The 12,879-nt window shown below is 35.8% G+C and overlaps 1 protein-coding gene across 2 annotated transcripts; it reads right to left on the minus strand.

Moving 5' to 3' along the window:
- Nucleotides 1-5,835: 5,835 nt before the first annotated feature.
- Nucleotides 5,836-12,860, minus strand: LOC139821320 (uncharacterized). 2 transcript variants are annotated; one of them, XM_071792295.1, is made up of 6 exons: nt 12,056-12,860; nt 11,697-11,773; nt 11,080-11,325; nt 10,688-10,944; nt 9,774-9,979; nt 5,836-5,978 (listed from the first exon to the last, which is right to left on the minus strand). In XM_071792295.1, the coding sequence occupies exons 3-6, from the start codon at nt 11,303-11,305 to the stop codon at nt 5,969-5,971; spliced, it is 699 nt and encodes a 232-aa protein (XP_071648396.1). In that variant the 5' UTR covers nt 11,306-11,325; nt 11,697-11,773; nt 12,056-12,860; the 3' UTR covers nt 5,836-5,968. The 2 variants fall into 2 exon arrangements, with proteins under 2 accessions (XP_071648396.1, XP_071648395.1); XM_071792294.1 differs by having other exon boundaries at nt 11,080-11,773; nt 12,056-12,859.
- Between the last annotated feature and the right edge of the window lie 19 nt (nt 12,861-12,879).

Consider the following 12,879-nt stretch of genomic DNA (forward strand, 5'->3'; position numbering starts at 1 on the left):
AGTTAACTATACTAAATAATTTATTTGTACTGAAAATTCGCATTTAAATTTTTTATTTGCTGCAATTTTTTGTGCACAATTATTTTTTTAGTTGTCTAAAGAATATTGGCATTTTTAGAACAATTTTTTGTTTTATCATTAACGTGTGAAATAAGTGTAATCAAGAACTCTATGGTGTCTCCTTTGTCGCCCAATATCTCTTCTGATATTGTCAGTCATCTCATGTTCATGCTTATCTTTGCCAAGAGGACTTGTTTCAGAGTCAAGGATGAGAAACAGAAATTATTTTTATTTATAATTGTTAATTTTTAAAAATATTAGAAAATATTTATTTACTAATTTTTTGAAAAATTAAAAATTATTTTTTTTTCATTATTTTTTGGAAAATTAGAAATTATGAAATTATTCATTTTTTGAAAAATTAGTTATAATTCTCGATTCATTATTAAATTTTCCAAAAATTAGAAAATAATGTTAAATTATTAGATATTAATTTTTATAAAAATAATCTTTTTTTGAAATTATTTACATATTGCTTGGTAAATAAAAATAAATTAAATTTTTTTTTCTTTTTTGGCACTTAATATTGTATTTTTGCTTATTAATGATTACTTTAATATTTAAAAAATAAATAATAAAAATTTTTTTTTGCCGATCACTAGTATACTGATGTAAGTATAAACGACATCTACTGGTAAAAATATAAACAAAAACGAAATAAATAAACAATGAAAAATATGGGCATGAAATTCTAAGATTACATCTTATTTTATATTTATTTTATGTATACACATAAATATTATATTATATTTATAGAAGTAAATCGATATTTTTTAAAAATTTATCGTGTTTCCTAAATCGTATTACCACGAAATTTCTATTATTCAATTTTAAAACTCATGCTTATTTATTTATAATATTTATCATATCATAACCACGTAAATTATTATAATCGTGTAGTTATAAATAATTCAAAAAATATGATAATTAATATTAATAATAAATAATAATAAATTAATAATTAATAATTAATAAATTAATAATTGATAATTATCAAGAGACACGGTAGTGTCTCGCGCCAAGTACACGCGGAGCGAGACCGACCGTGACTCTTTTACGCGACGCGACGGGTTGCGAGTACCCGAGATGTTGAGATCTCGATAACGAGTGAACGGATCAAGTTCTAAGTAGGCTTGATCGATAGCTTGGGGTCCAATTAGGGGGGGGTTTCTCTCATAATATTCCGCTACGTGCCCTACGAGCGGAGATATTGCGACGCAAAGTCCAAATGGGAAAATTTATTTTTAAGATACTTCTTCTTCTACTTCTAACGCCGACTTATATGATGACGTCATAATCAGAAACGTCACTTTCACTTTTTCGACGCTGGCGGCGCAGGTATCGCCAGTTTCGATATCGCGCGCGTATTTCGAAATTAGGTCGATAGACTTATCGGTCAGGAGGAAGATTTCTATTTAGGTAAATTAGGTAATATATAATATATATTGAGTCAACGGAAAAGAAGGTTCTCTACGCTTGGCAGAAAGTGCCGCTAGGGAATTTTTAAGTCGATTCTTATGAATCAAGCTTGATATAATATATATGAAGTCAACGGAAAAGAAGGTTCTCTACGCTTGGCAGAAAGTGCCGCTAGGGAATTTTTAAGTCGATTCTTATGAATCAAGCTTGAATTCGATGTCTAGGTATCCCAGGTTGTCGATGACGAGGTCCAGATAGTGCGCTTCATAGTTTTCGGTGTCCAGGTGTAATAATACGTTGAATTCGATGTCTACGTGTCTCAGGTTGCCGATGACGAGGTCCACATTGTGCGCTCCGTAGTTTTCGGTGTCTACGTGTATTAATACCTTGAATTCGATGTCCACGTGTCCCAGGTTGCCGATGACGGGATCCAGATAGTGCGCTTCATAGTTTTCGGTGTCCATGTGTAATCGTACGTTGAATTCGATGTCTAGGTGTCCCAGGTTGCCGATGACGAGGTCCACATAGTGCGCTCCGTAGTTTTTGGTGTCTACGTGTATTAATATCTTGAATTCGATGTCCACGTGTCCCAGGTTGCCGATGACGGGATCCAGATAGTGCGCTTCATAGTTTTCGGTGTCCAGGTGTAATCGTACGTTGAATTCGATGTCTAGGTGTCCCAGGTTGCCGATGACAAGGTCCACATAGTGCGCTCTGTAGTTTTCGGTGTCTACGTGTATTAATACCTTGAATTCGATGTCCACGTGTCCCAGGTTGCCGATGACGGGATCCAGATAGTGCGCTTCATAGTTTTCGGTGTCCATGTGTAATCGTACGTTGAATTCAATGTCTAGGTGTCCCAGGTTGCCGATGACGAGGTCCACATAGTGCGCTCCGTAGTTTTCGGTGTCTACGTGTATTAATATCTTGAATTCGATGTCCACGTGTCCCAGGTTGCCGATGACGGGATCCAGATAGTGCGCTTCATAGCTTTCGGTGTCCAGGTGTAATCGTACGTTGAATTCGATGTCTAGATGTCCCAGGTTGCCGATGACAAGGTCCACATAGTGCGCTCCGTAGTTTTCGGTGTCTACGTGTATTAATACTTTGAATTCGATGTCCACGTGTCCCAGGTTGCCGATGACGGGATCCAGATAGTGCGCTTTATAGTTTTCGGTGTCCAGGTGTAATCGTACGTTGAATTCGATGTCTACGTGTCCCAGGTTGCCGATGACGAGGTCCACATAGTGCGCTCCGTATTTTTCGGTGTCTACGTGTATTAATACCTTGAATTCGATGTCCACGTGTCCCAGGTTGCCGATGACGAGGTCCACATAGTGCGCTCCGGTGTCGGTGTCTACGTGCATTAATATCTTGAAATTGATATCTAGGTGTCTCAGGTTGTTGATGACGAGGTCCACATAGTGCGCTTTGTAGTTTTTGGTGTCTAGGTGTATTAATAATTTTAAATCTGAATGTAGGACACATAGATATCGAATTCGAGGTATTAATACACGTAGACACCGAAAACTACGGAGCGCACTATGTGGACCTCGTCATCGGAAACGTGGGACACCTAGACATCGAATTCAACGTATTATTATACCTGGACACCGAAAACTATAGAGCGCACTATCTGGAACCCGACATCAGCAACCTGGAACACGTGGACATCGAATTCAAGGTATTAATACACCTGGATACCGAAAACTATGAAGCGCACTATGTGAACCTCGTCATCGGCAACCTGGGACACTTAGACATCGAATTCAAGCTTGATTCATAAGAATCGACTAAAAATTCCCTAGCGGCAGAATCAAGAGACACGGTAGTGTCTCGCGCCAAGTACACGCGGAGCGAGACCGACCGTGACTTTTTTACGCGACGCGACGGGTTGCGAGTACCCGAGATGTTGAGATCTCAATAACGAGTGAACGGATCAAGTTCTAAGTAGGCTTGATCGATAGCTTGGGGTCCAGTTAGGGGGGGGGGGGTTTCTCTTATAATATCCCGCTCCGTGCCCTACGAGCGGAGATATTGCGACGCAAAGTCCAAATGTGAAAATTTTTTATTAAGATACTTCTTCTATCTACTTCTAACGCCGACGTCTTATATGACACTACAAAAAGGCGTGATATCCGTACAAAATTACCTTTTTCAAAAAAAAGGTAAAAAAATGCGCCAAGTACACGCATAGTAGTATATATGTATTATGTTGTTACCTCGAAAAAAACAAAGTGGTAGTATTATACCTCGAAATAACACCCTGTACATATTGTTTATACAATGCGTAATACTGCAAAAAGGCGTGATATCTGTACAAAATTACCTTTTTTAAAAAAAAGGTAAAGAAAGGCGCCAAGTACCCGCATAGTAGTGTATATGTTGTTACCTCGAAAAAAAAAACAGTGGTAGTATTATACCTTAAAAAAATCTAAGTAACAAGTGGTAGACGAAATCTTTGTATCTTGAAAAATCTCGAAAAAACCTAAACAGTAGTATCTTCACCTCGAAAAAAAAACAAAGTAGTAGTATTATACCTCGAAAAAACCTAAGTAACAGGTGGTGGACGTAATCTTTGTATCTCCAAAAATCTCGAAAAAACCTAAGCAGTATTATTTTTATTTCCAAAAAATTATTACTCAAGTGATACACATCACAAAATTACGTTACCTTATCAAAAAAAGAGTCGCGCTTCAAGTGATCTATTATTACAATTACAAAAAAGAAATGATATCTTTTTTTAAATTACTGCGCCAATTACAGAGAACATATATTTTTCGAGATACAAAGATTACGTCTACCACTTGTTACTTAGGTTTTTTCGAGGTATAATATTACTACTGCTTTTCTTCGATTAGAATAAAAAATTGAATCATGAAGAATTACACAGAGGTAACAGTACAAAATACAAATATTTTATTAAAATATTTAAACCCAACAAGGGAATACAAGGTATTTAAATACAAAGTTTATATATGTATTTTAAAAGATTTAATCGCATCGCAAAGAATTACAGAGGTAACAGTACAAAAAATAAAAATATTTTATTAAAATACATAAATTTTTCTTCTCAAAAAACTTGGCGCTGCTAGAGAGAGAGAGAGAGAGAGAGAGACCTTTTACAAATGTAGATATTACTTATTCTATACTTATTCTATACTTAATTCTAATCGCTTTAAAAATATAAACTTATCCTAACTTATCCTATACTTATTAATAAGCCGCATTATTCACCGTCACACACACACACACACACACACACACACACACACACACACACACACACATCGCCCACACCCACTCGCTCGCACATACACACCAGGCTGACCTAATTTTGAGGTCTAGCAGCGCCAAGTTTTTTGACAAGAAAAATTTATGTATTTTAATAAAATATTTTTATTTTTTGTACTGTTACCTCTGTAATTCTTTGCGATGCGATTAAATCTTTTAAAATACATATATAAACTTTGTATTTAAATACCTTGTATTCCCTTATTGGGTTTAAATATTTTAATAAAATATTTGTATTTTGTACTGTTACCTCTGTGTAATTCTTCATGATTCAATTTTTTATTCTAATCGAAGAAAAGCAGTAGTAATATTATACCTCGAAAAAACCTAAGTAACAAGTGGTAGACGTAATCTTTGTATCTCGAAAAATATATGTTCTCTGTAATTGGCGCTGTAATTTAAAAAAAGATATCATTTCTTTTTTGTAATTGTAATAATAGATCACTTGAAGCGCGACTTTTTTTTTTATAAGGTTATGATATACATAATTATTTATGCAACACGTGCATGGAAAGTGCCCCATTACGCACGCTACGCGTGCGTGATAGATCAGTTGCAGGCACTTCCAGCAGATCCAGGCACTTGCAACATAAAATAGGGAGTGTAAGTCGTGTGTAAAGATGAAAATTCCCGGGTGCGGAGTTTTCATCTTACGACACTTGTTACACAAATAACTATTATATCACACGTGCGTGGAAAGTGGCCCATTACGCGCGCGCTATCTGTGCGACAAATAGCCAATTCCATACACGAGTCAAAACAGTGCGGTAATGTAACATTACCGCACTGTTTCTTTTTTTTTTAAGAACTATAACTCTGATCAAATTAGAATTTTAGGAGCACTTTTATAGACAATTAACAAAAAAATAACTTTTTTTTTTTAATTTTATTTTTGAGGATTGTATTTAAAAGGAAGCAACAACACCTTCTTAAAATACTTTCGTAATTTATTTTATATCACAATCAAACACAAACTAGAAGCTTTCGGCAGCAATGTATGTTCTGTCGCGCGATCCGTGTACTCAGATGTCTCCTGAAAAAATGAATGTCGCGCACGTTCACGCACGAAGCTGGCGCAGCAGTCGTTGTAGGGAGCGATCCAACCGCTCTCTATAGTGTTCATATCTGAGCGCCATATTTAACACTCCCTCCCGCTCATATATGTACATCTTCCGGACCTTTCCAACTTGACTACTCAGTAGTTCCTGCAACATAAGAGAATTATAATAAACAAAGAATTTAAAGTTTATCAGTTATCATTACTTTCGACATTCATAATAGAATTTGTTAAAGAAGCATGTAAGTTAAATGCCAAGGGTTTAGTAAATACGTCTGCAATTTGTTCTTTCGATTTTATCCAAAATACATTCACGAAACCCATATCAACACACTGTCTAACATAATGTTCTTTCAAATCCGGTATATGTCTTAGTTTATTGCTTCCGCTAACTTTCGAGCTGTATTCTGCCGCTTTATTGTCACACCACAATTTCATTGGAAAGAAATTGTTAGTGAGTATCACTTTCAAAGAATTGTTCAGTGACATTAATTCCTGGCAAGCATCACTCATCGAGACGTACTCAGCCTGACAAGTAGATAGTGCTACATATTTTTGCTTTCGTGTTCGCCATGTAATTGAGTCACCAAACAATTTAATAACAAAACCACTAGTCGTTCGAGATTCTTTGCAATCGGCAAAACTTGCATCAGAATATGCTTGTAAGTCGTTCGATCTTCCTAAATAGTTCAATCCTAGCGTTCGAGTTCCCTTCAAATAACAAAAGACTCGTTTGATCATTTTCCATTCGTTTTCTGTCGGATTGTTTTGATGTCTACTTAGTATATTTACCGAATAACTAATATCCGGTCGACTAGCGTTTGCTAGATATAGTAACGTTCCTATAGCTTCTCTATATGGAATATTTTCAATATTACTACTTTCGATAAATTCTTCCAATTGTTCATTTTCTTCCCTATGCTTTCGCTCGCGATTTGCTACCTGATTAGTAATCATTGGCGTTCGTTTCGGATATAATCCGTCAAATTTAAACTTTCGAAGCATTCGATCAATGTATTTTGTTTGAGTCAATTTTATTTCTTTTGTTTTTCGATTTCGAGTTATTTCCAGCCCTAGAAAAACTTTCGGTTCTTCTAAATCAGTCATTTCGAATTCTTCCATCAGCTTTCGTTTAATCTCATTGAGTTTTTCTACATCATTACTTGATATAAGCATATCATCCACGTATAAAATCAAAATCAAAAATTTTTCTTTTTGTCGCCAAGTAAATAGACATGGTTCGTTTTCGTGGGATTTCAGACCAATTTTTAAAGCAGCTTTCATAAATCTTTCGTTCCATAGTTTTGGACTTACTTTCAAACCATACAATGCTCTTTCTAATTTGCAGACTTTATTTAATCTTGTTTCTTTCGAACACTGAACTCCTTCCGGAATTTCCATATATATATCATCGTTCAATGTGCCATTCAGAAAAGCAGTTTTTACGTCCATTTGGCATACTTCCAGGTTATATTTATTAATGATTGCGAGCACTGCTCGGATCAGAGGTAATCGAGATACAGGTGCATAAGTTTCTTGCAAATCATAAACATTTTCATCTTTAAAGCCTCTGATCACGAGCCGAGCTTTGAATCTCACTTGATTGTTACTTTCTATCTTTCTTTTTAATACCCAGCGTGAGTCAATAATGTTTGGCTTTCGATTTCCGTCTTTCGCTCTTGGTCTGTCCACCAGACTCCAGACGTTATTTTTATACATTGAATTTAACTCTTTATTGATTGCTTCAGTCCATTCGAGTTTTTCTTTCGTAGCCATTGCATCAGCATAGGATGCTGGATCACCGTTAAGGTTTGCAATCATAGCGTAAAGTTTGTCTGCTGTAGATTTCTCCTTTTCAAAAATCACCTTTTTCGGTCGTCCTCTTTTCCGTTTAGCAACTCCCTCCGGTTCTACATTCAAAATCTCGTTCGATTTGTCTTCGTTCGATTGACTTTTGAGATCAAATTCAGAGAACCATTTACTTGGATTTATTTCCACATTGACATTGTCCCAATTATTTATTTCGTCCTTCTTATATTTGTCTCCAAAAACAATTCTTTCGTTAAATCTAACATCTCGACTTTCGTACAGCTTTCCATCTTCAGGTTTCAGCAATAAATAACCTGTGTCTTTGTAACCCACTAAAATCGTTCTAAAACCTATAAATCGAAATTTCGGCCCAACCTTCCGTTGCACTTTCATATAGGCTAGGCATCCAAAGCGCTTTATCTGATTTAAATCAACTTTAATGTTTGGATTAAATTTTTCTAATGGAGAAATCATATCGTTCGATACATGTGGCGTCCGATTATATGCATATACTGCTGCGCTCAATGCTAAATCCCACATGTTTTCAGGTAGTTTCGCATCGTACATTAGCGTTCAAATCTTTCGTTGTATAGTTTGATTAAATCTTTCGGACGTACCATTATGCTGAGGGGTATCTGGACAGGCCAACTGATGTTCGGCTCCAAGTTTTGTTAACACTTCAACAGTGTACCCACCGGTATATTCTGTGCCTTGATCCGTTCGTAAATAACAAACCTTTGCGTCCCTTCCCAAAAGGTTTCGAGCACTCTTTACAAATGATTCGAAACAGTGACCTGTCTCGTCTTTCGTTTTCATGGCATATGCCATACCAAGTCTCGAATAGTCATCAATAAAAACAGATATGTATTTATATCCTTTGGGATGAGACAAAGGACTTATCTTTCCCATAACATCCGAATGAATCATTTGTAAAGGTTCTTGCGCTCTAGCACGTGTCGTTCGAAAAGGCAGTTTGTTAATTTTTGATATTAGACAGACTTCACAATTTTTAATACTCTCGTCGAATTTACATTCTTTCAAACCTTTAATCTCGGGATGTTTAGTCTGTAATTTCTTTAAATACTCAAGAGACGCATGACCCATTCGTGCATGCCACAGCATGGCTTGGTCGTTAATTTGTTTATTATCACTTTCGAATTCTAAGTTACAATTTGGATTTTCCTCCAATGTATTTTGATCAATTTGTACTATATTTCTATCTCTTACCGTGACATCAAAGTCCGAACAGTTTCTTAAGTTTGAATTTACGATCACGTTTTCATTTTCTCTTTCGAATTCATTCTCTGTTTCGTTTACAGGTTCTTCCCTTTCGTCACTTTCTATCGTTTCATTATTCTTACTTTTGTTTTCTAGATAATTTCCCTTTTCTTTCGCCATGCTTCGCGTTATCACGTATGCTTTTACTCTATTAGGTTTAATTTTTGTATGTTCTGAATTATTAACTTCAACTTCTATGATCCAGAATGGTCTTTCGTATATACCAGTCAGCAATGATTCGTTCGATTTGGGATCATATATATCTATGCGTTGATTATCTAGATAAATGCTTAAACCCTGATCAACAAATTTTCGCAAGGAAATCAGATTCTCGGATAAATTTTCGGCCCATATAACTCTGTCTAAGTTTAATAGTTTGTTTTCTTTCGTTTTACACACAATATCACCGACTCCCTCCGTTTTTAATATTCCTTCTTTCGAGTTATTTGCGCATTTAATCTCATCAGTTCTTTCGTCAAAGGTTTTAAATATAATACGGGAATTTGTAAGATGCTCGGTTGCACCGGAGTCAGCTAAAAACCTGGCCAATAATTTTCCCTTTTCGCATACAACGTTCGTTCTTTCGATAACATCCGTATCTAGGTCAGAGTACTCACCATTAACGTTTAAGGCAGTTTTATCTTGCTGATCATTACTGTTCGGTTGTTTTCCTCCACGATTGTTTCGATTCTGATTTCCTCTTCCCCTTTTATTGTTAAATCGACCTCTTTTCGCGTTCGAATTGTTTTGATTTTCGTTCGAGCGTTTAATACCTCCGCGATAATTATTACCGCCTCTACCCCTTCTATTACCACGATTTCCTCGATTATTATTATTATAATTTTTATTTTCGTACCTTTTTTCTTTCGAGTTTGCCAACCTCTTTGGACATTGAGCAGCTCTATGTGACACGAACTGTCTGCATTCATAGCACATTTTGATGTTCGTCCCTTGTCTTGGACAGTCACGTCCCAAATGTCCAAACTCGTCGCAATTAAAACACTTGGTCGTGGTCACCATGGCACTTCCGGACGCTTGCGTTCTTCCAGACTCACTCTCTTCCTGTATTATAAAATTTTTAAGACTTTCATAAGACAGCGGTTTGTTCTGCTGATGCATGTTTAGGAAATTCAGATTTTTAACATCCGGTAAAGCTTTCGATATTGCATTGTAGAACGAATCTCTTACTTCATCATCGGTCAAAGGTTTTACTTCCGGCAAGCTATTATACATTCTAACTATATCTTCAAATCGATTCCAGAAAGCTGAAGCCTTTTCCTTTCCCGGATTGTATTTAATACTATATAATTTTTCCCGCAGGCTCATAGTAGTTAAATTTGCTTCACTTAATTTCAGTGTTTTAAGTTTTTCCAATATTTCTTTCGGTTCCTGAATTTCGCAAACTTTCGAGTAATAATTCATTTCTAAACGTCCGCTTAATCTTTCGCGAACATCATATTTTTGTTGTTTTAGAACACTTTCGCTAACATTCGATCTCGTATTTTCGTTTTCATTGCTTTCATCAATAATGTGTAATAGATTGAGAGAGCGTAATTCAGATTTAAAGAAATCTAAGAAATATTCAAATCGTGTATGTGTATTTAATTTATAATCTCTATGCAATTTGGTATTTCTAGATTCTAAGAAGTCTTTCGCAATACTTTCGCGTTCTTTAAATCGTTTATCAATTTCATTCAAAATTAAAGAATTTACATTGTTAATTTCTGAATTACTATCTAAGCTTTGTACTTTCGAATTTGAATCACTTACGGTTGTAGATCTTCCGGGCATGTTTGGAAGAGAGCTTGTTCGAGTGTCTTTCATTTTTACTTCATCCAATTTTTCTCTCATGAAGTTTTTGGTTTGATTACCATATTCTACTAAACCATCATACTCTGCTCGAGTGGATTTTATCAGATCATTCATTTCCTTTAGTTTTTCTTCCATTTCTTCTTTCGATTTCCTTTCGGCCTCTTTCAATTTTTCCTCGTAACTTTCGGTCATTACTTTCAGTTTATCCTCGAATTCTGTGGAATTTAAAAAATCATTATTCTGATTTTGTATATCAAATATATCATTTTTCTGAGTGTTATTCAGAAAGTCTCTATTAAATAAAATTTTATGAGGTTTTATTTTCTCGATACTGGTAATTTTCGGGGTACCTTTCATTACATTTTTCATTTCTTTCGACTCCATCACGTATTTAGATAACGCGATTTCATTTGAACTTTCGATTCCTGCAAATTCTTGATCTTTCAAAAACACATCTTTCAATCTTTCGGTCTTTTCTTCCTCCTGATTTTCTTTCGATATGCAGTAGGGAAGATACAATTCTTCTCCTGCTGCATTTAGTTTGGTCAGCTCTTCTTCCAACAGTTTTAGCTCCATTTCTGAGGCCTCGGATTTTTCTGCAATTTATTGTACAATTTTATAAGCTTATTTTTGTAAAATTAGACACACCAGAAGATACATATTTAGTATCATTGGGTCAAAATATTGTTTTTATGACTGCTGTTATTTCTATTCTCTTGACCGAACACAAGTCAATTGAACAAAAAAAACGAGTCAGTACTATGGCATCCGAACACAAGATAACCACAATACTTTCTCAGACTCATATAACTAATTACCCTCTTAACCGAACACAAGTTAATTAAATATTAGCGAGTACATGCTTTAAATTATTTAAAAATATAAAAACAATAATAGTATCGATATCTTTTTTAAAACCACTCTCAGTGGTAAAGCAAATCTTGGTGTTGTCCAGGTGCACCGTCACCTTCTCATTTGCAAAATACTCTCTGAATCCCAGAATCTCTTCCTGAGTTTTCATGAAGAGGATCAGGGTTGATCGATCTAAAATGAGCAAGGTGTATATTAGTTTGGTTAAATTTATTTCAATTTGCTTTTTATTTAATTCGTCTTTCAATTTGCACTTTCCGTTCGAATATTAATCTTTCAATTTTAACTTTCCGTTCAAACTAATCTTTCAAATTTTCGTTTAATTACAAACTTTCAATTTTCTTTCCGTTCAAATATAACTTTCCAATTTAGCTTTCCGTTCAAAATTAAACTTTCAATTTTTCGTTATTTATTTGAATTCAAATTTATTAAATAAGTATGTATACATGTACGTACATACGCGCGCGCGCATACGTACGCTCTTTCTCATCCATATATATACACATGTACATATACATATACATGTGCACACGCATATGCGTCCATATACGTGTGTAGCATTATTGCCATACGGCCGCGTCCACTTCCAACCGCACACATACACACACACGCGTTCACGAGTTCCCCTTCCTTCGCACACTTGCGGCGCTCGGCTCCTCGCATCGACCTGATCGATGTTTCGCGTACATATATACATATATACACATATACATGTATGCGGCTGCAGGCTACGGCTCTGCCTCGTGCGTTTGTTTTCGTTCTGTCTCTCTCTTTCTCTCTCTCTCTCTCTCTCTCTCTCTCTCTCTCTCTCTCTCTCTCTCTCGCGGCCTAGTACCTCGAGCGCGCGCCCGCTCAAGCCTGTCCCGGCCAGCGTTTGTTTTCCCGAGAAGAGACCATTGTTCTTTTCACTTTCTTTCTTTCCAACGCGTGATTTTATTCTTCCGACGCCATTTTCAATCTCTATGCTTTCGATATTTCGTTTTCTTTTACCGTGATTTTATATTTCGTGCAATCACTTTTAACGCTTCTTTCGTTCACTGTTGCAACAATTTAACCGCGTTTCACTTCCGATTTCAATCTTTCGATTACCGCTGATTTTACACTTTCGAAAAACTATCGGAAAACTGTCGCGTGCAAACTAGAAGCTTTCGCGTGAGATATTTTACGTTCGCTCTTCTTTCTAAATTTGTTAAACACGCACTCCCGAATTAACGCACTTCTTTCGACCGTTCACTCGCGTATAACACTTTCAAGACAGTTTTCCACTTACCCGCCTTTTT

This window comes from Temnothorax longispinosus, chromosome 11 (assembly GCF_030848805.1).
Source record: "Temnothorax longispinosus isolate EJ_2023e chromosome 11, Tlon_JGU_v1, whole genome shotgun sequence".
Taxonomy (NCBI): domain Eukaryota; kingdom Metazoa; phylum Arthropoda; class Insecta; order Hymenoptera; family Formicidae; genus Temnothorax; species Temnothorax longispinosus.